At 37.6% G+C, this 21,448-nt stretch overlaps 2 protein-coding genes and 1 long non-coding RNA gene across 5 annotated transcripts in view; 1 reads left to right on the forward strand and 2 right to left on the reverse strand.

The window, feature by feature from the left end:
• The window catches only part of LOC146474827 (catalase-like), a 164,635-nt gene that overhangs the window by 55,103 nt on the left and 88,084 nt on the right, over positions 1-21,448 (reverse strand). The gene's annotated exons all lie outside the window — the stretch shown is intronic.
• On the reverse strand, positions 70-15,870 carry LOC146474830 (calcium/calmodulin-dependent protein kinase type II delta chain-like). The gene is made up of 3 exons (XM_085116548.1): positions 14,925-15,870; positions 7,994-8,116; positions 70-3,320 (listed from the first exon to the last, which is right to left on the reverse strand). Exons 1-3 carry the CDS (start codon positions 15,612-15,614, stop codon positions 2,667-2,669), a joined length of 1,467 nt encoding a protein of 488 aa, XP_084972674.1. The 5' UTR covers positions 15,615-15,870; the 3' UTR covers positions 70-2,666.
• LOC146474831 (uncharacterized) overlaps positions 5,553-21,448 on the forward strand; it is a 20,262-nt gene continuing 4,366 nt past the window's right edge. The window contains exons 1-3 of one of the 3 annotated variants that reach the window (XR_014866073.1): positions 5,673-5,687; positions 11,173-11,279; positions 19,497-19,784. This is a non-coding gene — a long non-coding RNA (uncharacterized LOC146474831). Of the gene's footprint in view, positions 5,688-11,172; positions 11,280-19,283; positions 19,785-21,448 lie in introns of those variants that run through there. The other 2 variants (XR_014866072.1, XR_014866071.1) reach the window with 2 other exon arrangements.

Consider the following 21,448-nt stretch of genomic DNA (forward strand, 5'->3'; position numbering starts at 1 on the left):
CTGAACTAGAAAGCTACGTTGAACAGAGCTTTTGCGACGCCACTTAACATTTCAGATACCAAACCTCCCCCCAAAAAATTCAACACGGATTTGACGATAAAATTGTTTATGCCCCACAGAAGGTTAGACTCCTCCAATGGTCTCTCTCACATAAAAGTGACGTGAGTGATTGCTTTCAATCTGTATCAAGTAGCCGGTTTTCTAGGTCTCTGGGCGTGGCTGATATTCAGATTTTAGCTAGTAATTCCTAATATATTTCAACTGTTTGTTAGGTTTAACTCTTGCACCACCACATCCTGAAGTTTTCAACGCTGAAAGGTACAACGATCACTCTGTCACTTTTACATGGACCTTACCCCCCTTCCCCTCCCTCTTCACCCCCGAGGAAAGTGAGCCCTGTCTGAAGAATATTTGTGGGTCTAGTGTGCCATGAACGCTACTAAATGAACACTGTACCTATCATACTAGTGCGATAAATTACTAGGCCAGCACTTGGCCATTTGATGTGTAAATTCTGTTCCAATATTAACCCTTTAACTTTCAGAGCCAACACTGGTTCATATTACTTGTAAAACGTTTCACTTTGGATTTGATTGAGCGGGCGAAGTCTTACATGTAATTCAATAAGAGCGAATTTTGCTTTTTTCATGTGTAAATGACAGCGTAAGGCCCGGAAAATTTAACCTATGATGTCTCTTAAACTGTCCCGAAGATTTTGTTGTATGTTGCTCAAAACTGCTCCGATATTTGACTAAGAACCTCTTTTCTAATATGAAATTGCTCTTACAGCAACGGGAGAAAAATATGAAATGATTTCACCGAGGATGATAAACTATAATCAGTTTTTAGCGATTATTTTTTCAAAATACTCAGAAGGATCTTCAAAACATAGTTAATAAAAAGAAATGGTTATGAAGCCTGACAAACTTCTTGGTCACATGTTTTTGTTACTGATTTTTGGCCTTGACCCTGCACAGACCACGATAGATTTTAAAAATGTTGGAGTAACTGACCAATAGAAACGTTCCTGTTAAGATATTCAACTGTAGTGTGAACATGATAACAAAGGATTGTGCACGGTCGTGGCCCTTCCAACATAAATTGCAGCACCATTGTTTTCGTGGCAAGGTTTCTTAACAACTCCCTCAATTAACTATGTTGAAAAAAATTGGCCAATTTTTCAAGTTGCAATCCATTTCCATCCTAGCCATCCTTAACCAAAGATAAATGAAACTCGTTTCAGTGCATTAGCTGGGTAATTGTTAACAAAACTGAACCATTATTTTAACGTATTACATCCATACAGAAATGTTTTTTTGGGTAATTAAAGTGATACTAAATATGTATGACCCACAGCACTTTCTCCGAGTATTGCTGACTTTTACAATATCATTAAAAATATCAATATATTCTTGCAATTGTAACATTAAATTCACTACGAAGAAAAGTACGGAAACTCTGGTTTCTTTATACCCATTCCCCACAATAAATTGAAAAAAGCTAACTTTGGTATATTATCACGAAAGGAAGATGACTCCTCTTCTCCATGATTTTTGCGATATACATCCGGCCCTGATATCCCAAACTATTTACAGCTTTGACAAATATTTGTAACTGGAATCCAGGATGTTATTCGAGTTCTTTGACTGCCTCTTTAACTAAACTTATTCAGAGGTATGTTTCTGGTTTCAGCGGAAATTATTGTCAAACATTCAATTATCTACCAAATGTAAATCTCACGGGGGCTTTGTGAAAGAAATGGCACTAATATTTAAAGCTAAATGCATTTGACAGTCTGGCTTGTTTTGGAAATTGAACCGAATATGTAAAAGATGAAAGATAATCATAAATTAATTAAATACCGAGTTCTGGTAAATCCTGGGGACTTAGCTTTGACAGTTGAACGAGCAAAAATATTCATTTTTTGACGTTCGGCCGGTAACATATTAATTCCCTTGATGGCTTTGTTTGAATGTACAGTGTCGGCGCTTTGGTATATTCTGACAGCTTGGCAATAATACGGGCCAGTTCTAACAGTGTTCAAAAAATGTCAGGCAATCGCCGATCAAATTGAAAGATCGACACCGATTGAAAACGAAATGGTCTAAGCTATCTTTTATCGTGCAATAAATCGTCGCTTAGAGGAAACTTATTTGAAAATAATTGCTAACATGAAGTACTTTTTTTTAGCAGAGGAAGCTACGTCTCGTAGTTTCACTCATTTTGCTCCGTGCCATGGAAAAGCCATGTATTAATTTTTTGCCACCGAGAACAAACATTAGATGAATTATGAGACTGCACTATCACAGTAAATTTGTTTCCACATGACCTCACGATCCCAACAGACCGCAGTCGATTGAAGATGATTGCGGGAATAGAATATGGCTTGATTGTCGCTGGATTGCCAAAGATTGCCAGCGATCGCAGACGGTTTGGCGGCTAATTTTGCGTTAGTCTGCCGTCTCATGGCTTAATTTATGTAGCGGATTTGAAATCGTATTCAAAATCACATAAAAAATCATCCGTGTTAAGCGCCCTTAAAATTCCAATTTTCAAATATTCCTCCCTGTAAACGGACAGTGAGAGGAGAAGAATATTAATTCATAACTAATTTTCAATCATGCGGACACCATTTGGTATCTACAAATTAGATCTATATCGTAAATTTAGTTACACCCTTTTCCTGACGAGGATCTATGAAGATGAACATTTACCCAGTGTCCGCCCTTTAGCTGCCAGACTCTCGTCTCTTCCGATTGGTCTGTTACGGGCTCCCCACTGCTGTCAATACGCTGCGTCAGGCGCACGTAGGAAATGCACGCCGCGTCCGCGCTCAGGATGTGCACGTGCGGCGACAGGATCGTGGTATTCGTGTGCGCGTTACGCTGACGCACAACGTTATCAAAGTAGAACTTGTGAAACTCAACGCCTTCGACCAAATTACCATTCGCCTCTGGTTCAAACGCTGTCACGTGTGAGTCGACGAGCTTGCTGTAGGTGTCGAAATCTTGCGTGGTGATGCTGGTGATGAGTTGCTGTGTTAAGCGGATGATCTCCTGTTCCTTCTGCGATTTCCAGGCCGGCTGTACGGTGGTGGTCTGGGAAGAAGCAGAAGGAGAAGAACCACCAGCTGTTTCTTTTTCCTCAGGATGCGTCGCCATTACATCTTCATCCGATTTCTTCTTTTTCGAGCCGCTGAAGTTGTGCGTCGCCAGAAGCGTGGTGAGAATGGCTCCTTTGAGTTTTCGCCGCGCGTTGAATCTTCTTAAACCATCGATGGTCTCCTGTCGGTGAAGCGTCGAGGCAGTGCTTTGACGATCCTGAAATTGATGTTGAGAAAAACGTTAAGATCCTGCGCATATAGTGACAATTAAAAACTCGCGAGTACACCAAATGAAAAAGTGTCTTTACAACTATGACATAAAAAAACCCCCAAAAACCTGAATTAAATGCTCGGGCTGCTGTTAATAGTATGTAGAAACGTGTGTTGACCGGGAAATCTTCAACAGAAGGGTTACGGCGTTGAACCATTAAAAGCAAGCAGTCGCAACAAAGTAAAAGTTTTTCCTTTAACGAGCTCGGCTTAAGAAGCAGGTGTACAAACAATGGAAAACAGCCTGTCAATATCTTGACCACGACGCACTTGGGACAATTGACCACAAACAAAAAAAAAGGCGCCATTAACAAGGAAAAATAGGCTTGTAACTCTGAGATCACTTTACTAAAAGCGACAAGAAACTTCGAGTAAACGAGAAAGAAGCGATTCGTTGCAAAGGCCTACTACCACTCTGTTTGGTTTGGGGAATTACGCGAAGGAGATCCAAAAATACTCCTTGGCGCGCTATGCAAATTGACAGCAGGAACTGAGTGAGTGTGTCAAATTCGGCGGTGACCACAATACAATACACCAAAGCTATAAAGCACTTAAAATGACCTCTTGTTTCCTGTTTATTCTACTTTTAGGAACTGCTAATAAACACTGCCGTCCAATAAAGCGAAATAAATTTGTTTTACCATGTGTTTATGCAGAGAAGGAAAAACAAATGAAGAATCCACAATATGACAACATGGTCAGCGTACGAGGGATAAATCCGCTAACTTGCAACGAGGCATAACTAAACTAAGTGTTTTTGAAAACCCATCACTGCCGTGCCGTCCGGAACCGACGATAAAGGACCAGGCGTCTTTTGCCATTTGCGACGCCATCAGTATTAACAACCGAACTGAAAAGTGTTTTTGATAATCAGCTGATGTTGGGATGACATCTTGCAAATCATGCCTGTGACACCAGTGACACGCAAAAAAACAAGGAATTTTCCCTAGCAAAGAAAAATATGGCCTTCCCATGGACCACTACTTCTTGTCAAAAATTTACAGTTTCGTTAATTTTTTAGGCGTAACTTTTTTCATCACAACGAATGTTCAATGGCTAAAGGCGCTGTTACACCAGGCAATTTTTCTTGCAACTTGTCTCGCAATTTTGTTGCAGCGTTGCGACACAAGTTGCACGAATCGTTGTCTCGGGACATTTTTGTTGTAGTCACCGTTGAACGAAGTAGAACTGACTTCTACTTCTCGCAACTGTTGCGGCAACATAAAAATTGCGAGACATGCTCACTTCAGGGCATGTTACACCGAGGCAATGATTCATGCAACTTGTGTCGCAACAAAATTGCGAGACAAGTTGCAAGAAAAATTGCCCAGTGTAACAGCGCCTTAAGACGCCAACGAAAAGAGGAAAAAAAAAACAATGAAAACGAAAGCAACGGAACTGAGCACGAAAAATCGAAAAGCCGTTCCGGTTGTTCTTTTTGTTTTGAATGGTGTACATACATGAAACAGGAAATGGTTGTTAAAATAACTGAAAGAAACCACCTTACTAACAAGGCGATTTGGTGATTTTGCTTTCCTTTTTCCGACAACGGCTGGGATTATAAATGGGTTATTAATCATTTTGAATACTAAAATGTTTTTGTAGTATGATTATGACAACTTGCTTAAGGATTTCAAAGTAATTTTTTGTGTAGTATTTTTGTGAAGCTTGAAGTAAAAAAAAATTGATATTGGGCGTGTTCGCGACACCTAAAAATGCATTATTTGCGGTTGCTTTGGCTCATTAAATACTAGGGAAAATAAATCAAACTAGAATTTGAAACGTGTAGCATAAAAATATAACAGTTTTAGCGCCAAAACCTTTCATATAACCATAGAATTAACAAATGAACAACAAATTTTAGAAACATTACAACCGCAATATAGCCCTTCTTGCCTCGTTCTTAATCTCAAAAATCGAAAGAATATTTTACCTTGAACGAAGCAAGGGCTAATTTGAATGCAAACAGTCGCTAAACTGATGTTTCAAGACCTTTAATTATTCTTCCAATTTGAGTTTGTCTCTCAACACCGTGAGAATTAAAGGAAAAGTTTACAAATTACGACCAAATGACCCTCAAGGTCCCATGTTGTCTCCGCGACATTTCCTCAACCCAGTTCAAAGCTTTCACTTGCCAATCAAATTCTGCGCGCGCATTCTTGTCCTGTCTACCAGCAAGAACGACAGAAAGAACTCTTCAAATTAAAAAGTTGAATGAAACTTTGAATTATACATCGTGGTTCTCGCAGCAAATCATCATTAGGGGAAGTTGAGGAATAATTTGGATAATTTTTGAAAGAGCTGGCCACTCAAGGTAAGCTTCCCTTCTTTACAATTTATTGACCTCAAAGAAAGCTTGATTTGGTAAGGAGGTTATAAGCTTAAGCTCAAGTTAAGCTTAAATTAAGTTTAACGCTTGAACTTATAAGCTTATAAGCTCCCTAAGAAAACTTTGCAAAGTAAAAACTAAAAGCGAAAACTTTTAGCGCTGTTTTAGCTTCTCAGTCCTCTCTAGACTTTCGCAACTCTATCAAAATTGGAGTCAAAGAAATATCCAAACTATTCTTTTCTTTTCAATATCTTTTTTTGGGAATGTTCAAAGGAATCACAACGCCCTAGTTTGTTTCATGATGCAACGTGCAACCCTCTTATTAAGCTTTAAACTAAGACCAACTTCTAACGGGCTGCCAAAACATGACGAAAGATCCCCTGAACTTCAACAAGTTCAAAAAATGCAATTTGTTTTGTTACGGGAGCTTACCGCCGCTCCACTAGCTCGTCAGACTGGTTGTGCCACTTAGCTGGCACACCCTTGAACAGAGACGCCTGCTGTCACAAGCTTCCTTTTTTGATAAAATTCATTTAAGATTCGATCTCACGTTGTACCTATCGATATGTTCAGCAGGGTGCGTTCAGTCTACTGTGCAGAGCAAAAAAAAAAACTCACTTTAGGCATACACTCACAAAAAGTTGTTGTAGAAAGTATATCTATCATCCAACCAGAAAAAGAGAAGAAGGCATATTCAGTAGAGGTTGATTTAGTCACATGCTGCAAGTTTCCTTTATCAGTAATTGTTGTGGAATATTTGTAAATTTTGCCGCTCTCCAATTTACAGATTAATCGTTGCTGATACTTATCCATGATCACTTTGACAAACTCACAAAACACAGAAATAAAATTTCAATGTAGAAAATATATCTTTCATCCAAGCAGAAAGGCAAATGATATATCCAGTAGAGGTTGACAGTCATTAAGTTTAAATGGAAGAAGGGGTCTTTCTTCTATGTAATCTTTCACCTGCAGTTCAAATACATTTTATTATTTTTTTATTTCATTAGCTTTGCCTTTATGTCACCCCCCCCCCCAAAAAAAAAAAAAATAATAATAATAATAAAATAAAATAAATAAAAAAATCACAACCAATATGTAGACGTTGGCAGGGACATCACAACAGCTAAGTGGCCAATTACTGCAGGCCCAGGATACAGAATACAGTTGTATCATGTCTCATACATACATATTCAGTCAGTAAGTGGCCTTTAATCACTGTACTTTTTGTGGACACATCTTTGTGGTAGCTCTAGGACTATCTGTCAGCCCTTTATAGTGTCCGACTAAGACCCTGTCCACACTAATCACATAAATTTGAAAATGACGTTTTGGCCCCGTTTTCTGTCCACACTTTTGTTTTCATATTGTTTTTACCATCCACACTGAAATGCAGCCTCAGCCCCAGAAACGCTAGATGAATTGAAAAGCATGCATGCTTTACTTGAGCCCGCACTAAACTGGCTGTTGTGACATCAGCGTTTTCAAAAAATTCTGTTTTTCTCATCCACACTGAAACACCTAGCCAGCATTTTCAAATTTATCCGCTCCAGGGAGCATGTTCAAAAAGTTTCAATTTCGATGACCGAAAGTGCCGTTTCAGTGTGGACAGAATGCCAAACCAGAAAAATGGTTGCATTTTCAAATTTATCCAGATTAGCATGGACATGTTTAAATTATAGACAGTTTCAACATTTGCTCCAACATACATTCAACTCTTTGTTGAACCAAATTTTGGGGGCATTTGAACAGGTCATTCAACATTGTGGAAAGTGTAACACTCCATTCAATATTGTCCAACATTTGCCTAACATCCATTCAACTTTTGCTGAACAAATGTTGGTCAAATGTTGAAACCATTTAAATGAGCCATACCGAGAACACTGGAATTATTTTTGGAATGTGTAGGGAAAGAAAACCAATCAAATACGAGACAATTGAACTGCATGCTGTAACGTTAATTGTTAGTGGTTGGTCAGTGTCTGATTGGTTTTGGAAGAAAAAACATTCCGGAAATAGTTCTTTAAAGTGTTCCACTTTTCTTAGCCCACAGTAAAGGGTTAGCAGATAGTGGCGTCAATAGAGACCAGCTCATCTAATTTCTCGTTACAATCACCACTTGATCAACAAACATGGCATGACAATAAAATCGTGAATGATCATCAAAAATAAAATTCTCCTAACTAGTCCTTAAAGAAATACAGCAGAGCAGTAAAGAGAATAATCATGTGGATATTTGGGCTGAAGGTCAAGGGTTCAAGCTCCATGACTAAGGACAATAAAGAACATACCGAAATCCATGGATGTTTAAGAGCATCTACTGCAGTGATCCTTTTAGCTTGGTCCACTGTGAGCATTTTCTTGATGAGATCTTTTGCATCCGCTGTCACTGTTTCCCATTCTGGCAATGGAAACTGTAACAGAAACAGTCAAGTAAAGGTTACATGTAGGAATTTGCAGAAGAAAAAGTAAAATGTTTTATGGCAAGGACTCTAGGTATCACTGTGAATCAGTATCGCTACAGAATACGTGCATTTAGTATACTTCAAACAATACTTTTTAGCTATGAACAAATGGACAGCATAAACTAGACAGTGTAGATATAGGTTATTGAACTAGAGTGAGGGAGGATACGGACCAAAAAAGCTAGTTCAATAAGGCGTATATTATATTAAGGCTTTCCCTTGTTGCTTTCAAGTCTGTGTGAAACGGTTTGAACAGTTCCTACTTCTTTAGCTTAGTTTAAAACATTTTTGCTTCGTTTTTGTCAAAATTGAAACACTTTCCTCCTTTGATAACCAACATTGTAATGCAAGCGGTCCATATTAGCTGCTTTTATTATAACTCTCAGTTGATCAATTTTGTGGGCCGTATTGCTAATTTTCCCTTGAATTCAACTAGTTTCCTTTCCTGCGCACCCGATTAATTAAATGTCTTAGTAGTTAACCTTGTTTTCTCAGTCCGTACCGTAAGTTTTGGACTGGAGTCTTTTCCATTGATTTATGGCCCAAGCACAAAGGCCATAAATCAACAGGAAAAAACGAGGATGTGTAACTTACAGTACGAACCTCCAACTCGGTTAGTAAGAGCTATGTATAGGAAAATTTGAACTGCTCAGGGAGCCAATCAGAATGCTCCTATTCAGCGTGGACCAGTTCAGCTATATAAAAATAATTATAGGATGGTGCTGGTATGATTATGTTGATCCACTCAGTCATACATTCTTAGGCACAAATTAAATGTCATGCTATCATCCTATCAAACTCAACTAAATTAAGCCCAACTGTAGCTCAACAGTTGATTCAAATGTCAATCTTAATTTTCACTAACCACCCAAAATAAATCCTTTGGCAAAAAAAAAAAAAAAAAAGGAAAAAGAAATCAATTCTTTTGCAAACCTTGTGGCACAAAAATAAAATTGATCAAAAATTTTAAAGGTATGAGTTTTCAACAACCGTTCCGTTGTCTTCAACAGATAAAATATGAAGAGAATAAGAAATGAGGACCAATAAATACAAAAAATGTACAATACAGGTGATAAGTGTGCAAAACATTATTAGCAAATTTTGTTAAGAAGAATAAGGTATTGATTAGGGAGTGGGCATGAGTTATCGTCAGCGTCAACAGTTTTTGCGGTATGCCAGGACTCAAGGGCTTAACGGTGGCGATAATTGGACTTGAAAATTCCTTGACTTTCACTGACTTCAAGGTACAATCAACATTTTCCCTGACTTTTCCTGACCTTGAGAAAAAATGTCATTTTCTCCTTACCATGGCAATCCTGAACAATGTGTTCATTGCAATAATGAGTGCAACATCATAACACATATTACTGCACTTCTCATAAAGTGAAGAGAAAATTGCAAAACATCACTGGCAGTAATTTTGGGAGTACTACGGCATGTGGTTTTTCAGAGCTAATTTTGCGCCTGATTCTACGGCTTTCAGAATAAAAGTTTAACTTTCTTCTGTCTCAGGCATCTGCAAGGTTCCATAAATCATAGGAGGATCCCTTAGCTAAAGTAAAGAAATCAGAAAATCAACAGATTAAGTTAAGGTTATGGTTGTCCTTTGGTTACGAATGCTGGACTAAGAGTTACCAACTGATTGTATAATTTTCATGATCCATTTATTTATTTATCTCTTTAGCCTATAGCAAGTGGGCTGACATGTTTCGTCTATTAGTGTAGACTAAAAGGAACTAACAAATCCTAGACCTGGAAGGTTTAAAATTGCTCTTTTGAAATTTTTATTTAATATTATTTTGATAAAAGAGTTCCTGCTTGGGTAAATACCCAGTGCTTTTTTGAAAGTAGTGTTTTGACAGGCACTAATGTTAGAAAATGAAATCCTTTGAAATCCTGATTTCAAAGTTGTAATTTTTTTAGGAGCCTGTAGCTCGTATAAGCCCCAATGGTTTCTCTATAGGCATTGTCGCCATATGTTTATCTCTCTCTTGTTATTTTTTTATCTTTTATATTTCTTGTAACAATGTGCAAGAATAATGGCAAAAAATAAAGCGAAACTGAAACTCTAAATTTTTTTAAACAAGACTCACCTGAACTTTTTTTCTCTAAAATCAACTTGTCAACGAAACAACAAATTCAGTTTAAAATGCCAACATCACTCTCTCTCCTTTGCAGTTGGTTTAAAATGAACTACAATAGTTTTACTTTGCCAATCTTCAAATTAACACCACTCTAGAACTCAAGAATAAGTGCTGTGTTATTACGCATGCTGAGGGCAACAACAAAAAGCCATCTGAAATGCACATAATAGGTTGGTTATACTATGAGCCCTTCAGTTGTAATTTCGCTTAATCTTGGTCTGATTTTAGCTAGTTATTTTAAAGTAAGGTTTTATTCCTGCAGAGTGCTGTGGGTCTTGTGTAGAAACAGTGCTATATAAGTGCATGAATATTATTTGTTATTATTATTATTATTATTATTATTATTGTTGAACTGTGAAGAAAAACTACCATTTTCTTTGGAGGTTTGTCACCTGACACTTTCATTGCTAACATGCAAAAATTGATTCCTTTTGATTTCCAAAGGGCAAAAAATGTCATTAACATAGTGAAAATAAGGCCAGCTAGGATTTTCAAAAAGTCCACAAAACCTCTTATAATAGAGGGACAGGGATGTGTTCGGTAAAACGATCTGCTACATAAATTTCAGCTGAAGAATTTAAAAACAAAACAAAACAAAAATGAGAAAATGACATTAGAGAAATTTAGAATCAAGTCTATGGCAAACAGCAAACACTAGATCTGCATTGATGTTTCCTTGAAAAAAATTAGCACAGATGCTAATACAAAACAACTCAGTTTTACTGGGAAACTGAAAACAGTGAGTGACAAATGTAGGATAAATAATTGGTCACATGGCCATTTCTGCTGTTTGCTGTAAATGTAATTTGTAAATATGATCTCCCTATTAATTTGAAATATTTCCTTCAATCTTCTATTTAGGCACCCCCAACAAACTAACATTTACAACGTGTGCATGACATTGCTGGTGTCAGACTGGAAATTACGGCAATGACAAAGAGATCTTTCAAGCCCCAGAAGGAACATGTGTAAGAAACCTGAGTTAAAACCTCCATGCCATCGTAGATGAATTACCATGTTTTTACATGGAACGAGTAAATGATATCTACGAAACCTAAGAAGAACTTATTTACAATCTTGAAATGGACTGGGCCATTACAAATTCTACTGAAAAATACTTCGCGTAGTTCACAATCAATATCAAAGAATAAGAACTAATCAAGAAAGGCAATGTTATTAAAACATGTATTCTATGTGAAAAACCAATTAAAGGAAACCTCCAAACTCGAAACATATTAAAGTTAAATTGTTGAAAATACCATCTACTTTGAAATTTCGTTGGAAAACATGGAAATAATATTTCAGTGTTGCACAAAACATGATTTGATTTTTTTATATATATTTTGCCACACCACAAATACAATGTAAACAAAAAAATAATTGAAAAAAATGGATGTAACAATGGCGAGGAGACCTAAAGGAAACTATGAAGCTTATGTTAATTACGTCTCCTCAGTTATTATTTTACAAGATGAAATCAAAAAAGAAGATAAGAACATGCCGACGGATACAATTACAATTTCATACAATTACAATGTCAAACGGAAGGATATATTACGAAAAGAAAAGCTACAAGAAAATGAAAACTACTAATAGTTATTATAGAAAAACGCCTCAAGTACTTCCTTAAAGGAGATAGAGGAGGACGAGTTGAAGACTTCGGTACACAAGGAGTTGTAAAATTTATCGCCTATTATCACCTACTTTCGCTTTTAAATTTCCCGGGCGCTGCCATCTTGGATTTCATGATGTAACACGGTTGCTTAATTGTTTCAAACAAAAGGACTTATGAATAACAATAGTGGCAACCGTTACACGTCATAAAATTCAAAATGGCTGTGCCCAGGAAATTTAAAAGCGAAAATGGTTGATAATCATATCTAATTTTAACACACTTGAATGTCATTTCTACGTTTTAGAATAAAATTTAGAATTTGGACACTATTTCCAATACTTAACCGTCAATTTGTTGTCAGAGTGGAAGTTCCCTTTAAAAAGAGTCACTAATGGTAAAACCAATATTTGCAACTATGGCTCGTTAAGGGAAGGTGTCATAACCAGGAAGAAATTTCTTCAAAACCTTTCTGTCCTAAACGGATAGTTAGTAATAATAACAATAATCATAATCATAATAATAATAATAATAATAATAATAATTCAAGTACTTCTATAGCACTACATAAAAATGATCAGTAGCGCTTTACAATGATTCACCTAAAAAACCATTCAAAAATAATATAAATACACAAGAAAAATGGAAAATGGAAAAAAAAAATACAACAATAAGAAAAAATTAGATCAAATAATCTTAATAAAAAGACCTAAGGTACAGTGATTACTGTAACGTAGGTCACGCCTGCGCATGCTTTCCCTGGTTTGCGGTATTAGGGACGACAGGCATTCACCCCTGTCAATTTTTTTAAGGTTTTCCTTCATCATATTTGTTCCTTTCCATTATATAAAGACTTTACTCAAATAAAGCAAGAGCCTCTCTATAGGATAAATAATTTATTGGGTTTGAAGATTTCAAAAGCTCTCCTCTGAACTCTTTCAATCATTTCACAAGATACATAGGTACGTGTACATCTCATTTTTATTTGTACTCAGAAACTTATCTAGACTAAACAACGATGAGTATCCAGCTATTATCCACACATATCCTGTAACTTAGCCTGAAGCATTAAGTATAGAGAGAAAAAAACTTTTTATACATGGATTATAAAATCAAATGATTGCAAAATCCAGTTGAAATTAATCATTTCGACTCCTGTGCGTGTCACTGTCGTAAATTCCATTTTGACTGTATTACACTTCTGGGTATTAGGCCTTTACTCTGAAAATGAACATTAGCTATCCACAGAGCATGTATAATTTATTTCTAGAAAATATGAAAAAAGATCCATATATCAATATATGATATTTTTCAAAATGCAGGTATCCTACAAAACCCTTCTGGTTAAAACCTTGCTGCCAACACCACATCCATAAAAACAGAAGTACTTTTCTGGGTTGTAAAAAATACCAGAATTTTTTGGGTGATATGTGAAATAATTATTGTTTTTTTTTTTTTTTTTTTTTTCATAATTTGTATCATTTTAATGTTTTTAGTTAGGGAAATGTCATAGGGCTAACCTCTAGTTTTCCTTTTCAAGATGTAGATTTATAATTTTATTTTCCTCATCTTCAATAAATATTACGTTATGTTAAAGAGATTTACTGGGTAGCTACAAGCCAATTGATATTCCATGATGATAAATGATCACCTGTGAAATGGGATCTCTAATTTGAATTTCTTTTTGTTTACCACACAATTATGCTATTAGCCATAAACTGGACTTGCATGAAATCATTAAAGTTTAACTGAGTTTAGCCCAATTTTTGTGTAGAAAGGCTCATGTGAATAATTTCCAATTTTTGAATCGTTGGCTTTGAAAACATTGACAAAAATTTTGGAGGTGTATCTCTCATGATGGGTTTCGAATGAATTTTGTGTCAAAATGATTTGAATTGTTGAATAGTTCAATTGAATTGAATGATTTTCTACAGGCCTTTGTTACCGAGTTATTATGTACAATGACGCCGGGAACAAAAGTACATAACAATTAAACCAAACCATTTTGAACATAAAATTCATGTTAAAACATGCAAATGCAAACGTCATTTAGATTGTAAAATACAGCATCAACAACTGACTTTCAGTTATCAGAATGTTATAAAATTTTGTGTAAGTTACATCTATATCACCTTTTGTGATTAAAATTTTTGGTGCATCTGCAGTTTATATGAGTGCACAAATAAAATTTGGACTAAACAGGACACAACCTATAACAATTTATAGCTCATTGTCCACGCAAATGCTCTTACAACACTGGTTATAAATGAATTCTATTGTTACATGCAACCAACACAACATTTGTTTCACAATTAAAATTCGAGTCAAATTTAAGCGTTTAAGCTCTATTTCAAGAGAACAATTCATCTGGGGCTTAAATGTCTTTTTAAACACAAACATGTTTTGGGAAGGTTTCCCAGAAAAAAAAAATTGAAACTACATATTTGATTTACAAATCTATACGGCTTTAATCACTGGACGAGCAATATTTTCTGCACGTAATTTACTCTGAACTCTTGTCAAGCCAGGTGTTTTCAGGAATAATAGCTACAATTAAAACTAACGAAGCCACCAAATAAAGACAATACAGGAAACCCACAAAAACAGCTTATCCTGTCGAGGTTCATGTTAACCGAGCGCTGTTAGACTCCATGCCACGTATATATTAGCATCAGTGTTGGTGAAGACAAAAGAAAATTTCATTTCATTGTAAACGGAACCACAGGAGTGGGTGCAAAAGCTACAAAAATTAATGAGGCAGTGAAGAAAAACGGAAAATGTAATTTATCTTCTATATAAACATCAGCCACGTTCCTCATTTTATCGCTAAACCGATCGTCAAATAAAGAATTAAGATCAACGTCTTTGCATCGACTTGTTAGTAACATTCGTTTGAAACAAGAACATTCTCGTAAAAGATGTGGCTTGTTATTAAAAATGCCCGTGCTTAAAGATATCAAATCAGAGGTAGTAACTAGCGTTTATTTAAAAGATTACTTACATCATACGCCCCAGCCTTGATTTGACTGTACAATTTTTGCTGATCTTCGTCCCAGAACGGTGGATAGCCGACAAGAAGGATATACAGAATAACTCCGCAGGCCCACAAATCTACTGGTTTGTTGTACGGCTCCTTCTTTAAAACTTCTGGCGACAAATAGCCTGGCGTCCCAGCGAAACCAAACCACCCCAGTCTGTCGTTATCCACTTCGATTGCCAGTCCAAAATCTGCTAGTTTACAAGCAGCCGTCTTTTCTTTGCTGGAAAGAAGAAGGTTTTCGGGTTTCAAGTCTCTGTGTACAATGTTATTTTGGTGGCAATGTTGAATGCTTTCGAGCACTTGCTGGATGCAATGCGATGCATCCGTTTCGCTGTAATATTCTCTAGCCACAATCTCCTCAAAAAGCTCCCCACCAGTGACTAGATCGAATACTAAATAATAAAAACCTTCTTCAAGGACACTAGAGTGAAGACGGACAATATTCGGGTGTTTCAGTGACCGGCAAATGCGTACTTCCCGCTCAACTTTTTGGATGTCACGAGAGGTCATCTTGCGTGTGTCGAGAATTTTCACTGCGAAGTCCATCCCGGCTTCCTTTAGAACGCATTTCTTAACTGTACTGAAGGCTCCTCTTCCTAGTTCTTCCTTGATATCGTACATATTATGAAAAGGCCTCGCTGAAGACGCCATTGTTGCTCTTGATCGCAAGTTGATTTCTTGAGCTTCGAAGAGAGGGACTGGTGTGAGGAGTGGATCTTTCCGGAATTGTCCTGTTACTTGCACTTCCGCTCAGTGACGGGGCAGAATACGGGTGTGAATACAACACCTTAACGCGAAAACCAAGATGTCTAATTCTCACTTTTTCGCCTCACAGAATTACCGGAATATTTGCTTAAGCGTATGCCAGCGAAATCGATGAATAACAAATTCTCCGGAGTTTCTTGCTAAATACAACGTAAAAATAAATATGCAAACTGAACGCAACTGTAAAGTGCCGCAATTCAGTATTTTTCAGTTTCAGCCAAGAAAAAGAAAATTTCCTCTCTTTCGCTTTCCTATCTTCGAGTGCTATCATTGATTCTAAAATAGGGGATTGCAACGTTTTTGTAACTGTACATGGATGTGATTGAAACCTTCCGGCGTGATGAAGCTGGACCTATTGTATTACCAATACTGAATGATGCCTTGCACCTGCCGGGTAGAGAAGTGCTTGAATGTGCTGACGCTGTTTGCGACTTTGCCCCGCCATAGACCAATAAAGTAATCAATTTTTGTCCTAATTTTTTTGAAGAAAAACAGTGCAAAAATCCGTTATTGCAATTTTACGCGCTTCTCGGGACTCAAAAACTGACTGTTGTATCCTGATGTTTACTGGCCAAAAGTCAAATTGTCTATCATTTTGGCCGAAACTTAATAACTGCTCGTTTCAAAATTTCATTTCAAGCGGAATTATCATAGTTTTGTTTTCAGTATGTGATGAAAGAAGGGACTTTATTGTCGAAACTGAGCATATTATTTTAAACGCGAAACAAAAGAATGACACACGTCCTCTAAACCCGTCACTGAGTTGGAACTAAATCATCAATGTTAAGACAGATTGCATCCTTTGTTGTTGGTTGATTCCCTCTTGTCTAAATCTCTGATCTCTTCACATTACGCCCGATGCTGCAATAGTTTCTATTGTAATATCTTAAATTTCGTTCTTTAAATTAAACCAAGACAATCTGCATCCTTTAATTTTTAGACTACAGAAGCTAAAAAGCACAACAATTAAGGGGGAGAGGACATTTATAAAGCTTTTGAATACAGGGGAAAACTCGACGCACAAATAAACTGTTCTGAATACTTTTCGTTGCCGGATATCTTGTAGTAGAAATGCACGTGTCAGACGTCCCTTTACGTGTAAATAAGCCAAACTGATTGCACCGGGCTGACTGACTGCGATAAAGGGCAATTTATTTGGGCCAATATTTCAACTGGTACCCCAGTTAGTCTTCTTCAGGGCCAGAGCTGTACAACAAGAGAAAATTTAAACGTCTATATATAGTTCATACAGTCTATATAGTTTGGACGTTTATAATTTGCCTTTAGTTACTTTTCGAATTCTGCTTCACTTAGGTAGCATTTTGCAGTTTTATTTACACTCATATTCTTCTGGTGAGCTAGAGCAGCATTTGACGTGTTCTGCGACTGTAAACAATATCGGCGTCTTTCGATGTTTCACTGCTGCAGCTAAGATGTGGATGGGCAAATACATGCAGAAATTGTACATAATCCTAAAAAATAAATAAAAACAGCCTCGGAAGGTGTGTACTAATTTCATTTTCACTGTCTACAGTGTGTCCTACGTCCGGAAGTTGTTGTTGCAAAAGCAAGGGAAGGGTATAAATTTAACCATAACTCAGTTTTGACGGCTGCATATGCCTCAATGCTCTGGGCTGTAGATGCACACCGCTGAGCAAGTTTTCCTTGGAAACCTTTGGACTATTTTGACTTCTACTTGTGTAAAGAGTGAATGGACTTGTTTGAAAACAAACTGGAACGCCAGGTTTTGAACAGAGGTATTTTAGTTATCAAGGAAAAACTCGACAAATTGAGTCGTACACACGGTTGATACAAACAAATGCAGACTTGTCATGGAAAAGTTGCTGTTGTACAACCAACCTCGACGCACTTCTGATGGAAATAGCAAGTGCAGTCGTTCACACGGGGGGGGGGGGGGGGGGGGTTCCAGAACATTCTACACCATCAGTTTCTTGAAAACGATTGAGCCAAAGAAAACTTGATAAAAAAAATTTGCGGCTCTTGTGTAAGTAAGAACCATATAAAGAATCGACCATCGCAATAAACTTAATAAATCATGCAAATTTAATTAAAATGATCAAATACTGATTCGTTAGTGCCAAGGAAAGTGAGTGTGCCTTTCTCAGTGCCTTTGTTAGTGCCTGAGCAGCTATGTGTCAAGAGCCATGAGAGGCTCTTGACTCGATGAAAATCAATTGATGGCTTGCTATTCGGCGCCGTCCAGTTATGGAAGGGCTCTTGATGGTGCAGAATAACAGACAATCAATTTACTCCGGAAAGAACTGATGAACGTGAATGGAACTCAAGTAGTCTGATAGTCCCTAACACCTGTGATTCATCGGTCGAATGAGTCTTTCAAAATTCAAATGTTTTTAATAGTTAGGCCAAGTGCTTTCCGCCGGTTTTCGTTTGGCCATTTCAGCTCGCCATCTGTTTTTTTACTGAATAATATAGAAAAACCAAGGCTGATTTTACGGTAAAGGAAATATCTTGTTCCAATATTCAAAAGGCACAACCTTTCTTCTTCAGGGTATTACAGAAAATCACCCCAAAGTTTTTCTTTTTACAACTTAAGCTATTTTTCTCAAGCCTATTTTATGGTATCTAAAACCGGCTCAGGGTCCTTTTTAGAGTCCGTTTCCACGCTACTTCGTCCAGCTCGTCGCCCTCTTTAGGCGCATAAAAAGACGGCTTGAAGCAAATCTAGGTCCTTTTCTGTAATACCCTGAAGAAGAAAAGCCGTGCCTTTCGAAATATTACAATCAATGCATTTCCTTAACCGTGAAATCAGGCTTGTTATTTTTTTTTATATCATTTGTTGCTGATAAGGTCCTTTACTTCAGAATCCAGTGCTTTTACGATTTCGTTGCGGTGGTCTTCAATTACTGGTTTTGATCTGTTTTAACGCATCATCCCTCAAAATCCCGTCATAAATGTTTTCTTACTTTAAGTAGGGTAAGTATAAAGCATATGCCACACATGACATTCCAATCCTAGCAGACTATGCAGGATGTTTGTCCCGTGAACCTAGTTTAATGGCCTTAGCTTCCACGAGTCTCCTGTAGCTCAGTGCTAGAGCATCCGAACTAGTTATCGGAAAGTCTTAGGTTCGACTCCTGATAGGAGCACTCGGGTTTTTTTTTTTTCCGAGTATGCCTGTGTCACTTACTGAATAATACATCATTCTCACTCTTAAGTGTAACTTGTTGACAAGTATGATCAAGAGAAGATGGGTTTTGCACTGAGCCCCCCAGTATGACGTGTGCGTGGGTGGGGGAGGAAGGGGGGGGGGGAAGGGGGCATGCAATTTACCTTTAGCTATCAACTCTGTTGATCAACCAAACATTCCTGTTCAAAGTGGCCGCCCAATTCACACGAAGTAGTCTAGATCTCCTACGCAGCCGTTCTTAGCTTCGTCACGCATGGGGAGGAGAGTTGTGTGACGACACTAAGAACACTAGGATATAGGGGACTACGCACGAACAGGCTTATTAATTTGTTAGCCAATTGGGCTCCTGTTTGCAGTTGATGGTTATAAGATAGAGGCGCGAACATTTTGAAGTAATCACATAGCGCAGTAGAAAAACAAAAAGGAAACGAGAACTTTGGGCGTGGATCGGACCATGCAATGCAATTGGGCCGAAATCTCTTTACCTAAACTTCCTGGTTGAGTGCTTCTGCTGATTTCGTGACCTGCTTTGGTTGGTCATGGTTCAGTTTCCTGTTGCCCTTCACGAACTGACTTCTTTATATGCATGATTTATTCAGCATTCCACCGCCATTCACCGCGGAAAGAAGCACGAAAACTGAACCGCTCACAAGATCACTTCTGCTTCGTTTGACACGAGTGGCCAAGTCATAAAACTATGGATTCAGTTGCCGCCGTTGCTGTTAGCGGTGTCTTCTTCGCATTGTTCGTTGTTACTTGGATTGGATGCATGTGTTACTATAGGACGCCTTGTCAGGACATCGCGAAGGAGACACACTACATTGAAGAAGGCAACCTTAATTAGCGAGGAACTGGTTCTCGAATAGCTTTGATGGCATTTTAGTAAGGTAAGTTGCGAACTTGTTTCCAGTGCTTCCAACAATTCAGTATGCTGATCAGGGAAGCTGTCAATAGTTAGTATTCAAATTAATTTAGCTATTGCTATTGAGTATTTATATCCTGTGTTCAGTTCTGATGCTTCAAGCATTTCTAGTTTTCATTTGGGCGAAATACTGATGCGTTGAAGATAGCAGCCAAGTCAAATGCAAGTTTCTTATGCACTACGCAATTTCCAGTCATAATTTAATGTTGCAACTCTTAAGCCAGACTATCAGAAGTCGATTATATCTGCAACTAATTTCCGCCAAGTATTCGCTGCTTCAATTTTTTTTTTTGAAGACATATATTTGCTTAATCTCTTATCATGCGGGAAGTTAAGTAGCTTGTCTCGATTTGTTCAAGCCTATACCTCTTCCAATACTGCGGAGTATCCCACTTTCTTTGTCTAGTCCAGGCTGAAAGGGCGTACGATTGTGAAATTAATATAATGAATTATGTACATATTCTTTCTCTTCCACCGACAATGAATAAACAAAGCAACTACTTGTTCATTAAGATGATCATATTTTCTTCTCCGAATGATACTAGACTAGCAAAACTCAATATTCTTAGAGGTCCTAGAATTAACTAAAGTTGACTACTTTACTTTATTCTCTCTTTTTGTCATTCGCAATGATCCATCATGAATGGTTTATACATGACCACAAAATGAGGTAAAATTCGTAAGTAATCGCCAGTAGCCGAGGCGTGAAAAAAATGATTTTGGCAATCGAACAGAACTGGCAAATCGTGATAAGAAATTGGGGGTGTTCCGACCAGTTCTCCATTTTCAATATGCGGCCGTGTTAGTACCCAAATCAATGCCTTCTTAAATCTATAATTTGTAGTAAAACACAAAGAAGTTAAAAGTTTCGGCAGACTGAATTTAAATTTCACGCACCAGGGACCTGGCAGTGACACGCTGCAAAAGTCACGCAGCTATCACGTGGCATTAGATTCTCGAGACTGTCGGGAACGAACTTTCTTTAACCTCTATATGCATTCTGGGACAATCCGTTGGAAGACTATCTTGTACAATGTAAAGTCGGTTTTATGCACCGTTTATATGTACAAGCTCCTTCGTTTTTTAATGAAACAGAATATATTTATACGGTCAACATTCCGGCAGTTTGAAGGTCATGTCCACACTGATGCGTTTTCTCTCAGTGGAGTTTCATAAGTCTCCGGTTTTATTTTGGCGGAAAACGTAGCAGAATATCTGAGTCATCGTTCACAGACGTCCTCTCATGTCGTTTCCATCTGTCTATACGAGGGTGTTTTTGTTTGCAAACCTATGACTTTTGGATGTCCATTTTCCTATCGCTTACACTAAAAGTGTTGAAAACTACCAGTCAGCGTTTTCATAAGTCTAGGCGTTCCAAAGGCTGCGTATTTGCCCGCATTGTGCGCGATTTACCTGTTCACACTAAAAACCACTTGTTTTAGAAAGTCTCCACTTTGGAAACTGGTCTCGAAAGTCTCTCTTTCCCCAAGAGTTTCGCGCCGATCATCATAAGTGAACGGTAGGCAAATACATTTTCGTGCAGTTTATGACTATGCAGGAAAAGCAGATCTTTGTAAGGGCCGTTGAAATCAAAAAGAAAATTAGGGGTAACCATGCACCTTTCAGAGA

Source organism: Pavona decussata, unplaced genomic scaffold (genome assembly GCF_977016875.1).
Source record: "Pavona decussata unplaced genomic scaffold, jaPavDecu1.1 SCAFFOLD_87, whole genome shotgun sequence".
NCBI lineage: Eukaryota > Metazoa > Cnidaria > Anthozoa > Scleractinia > Agariciidae > Pavona > Pavona decussata.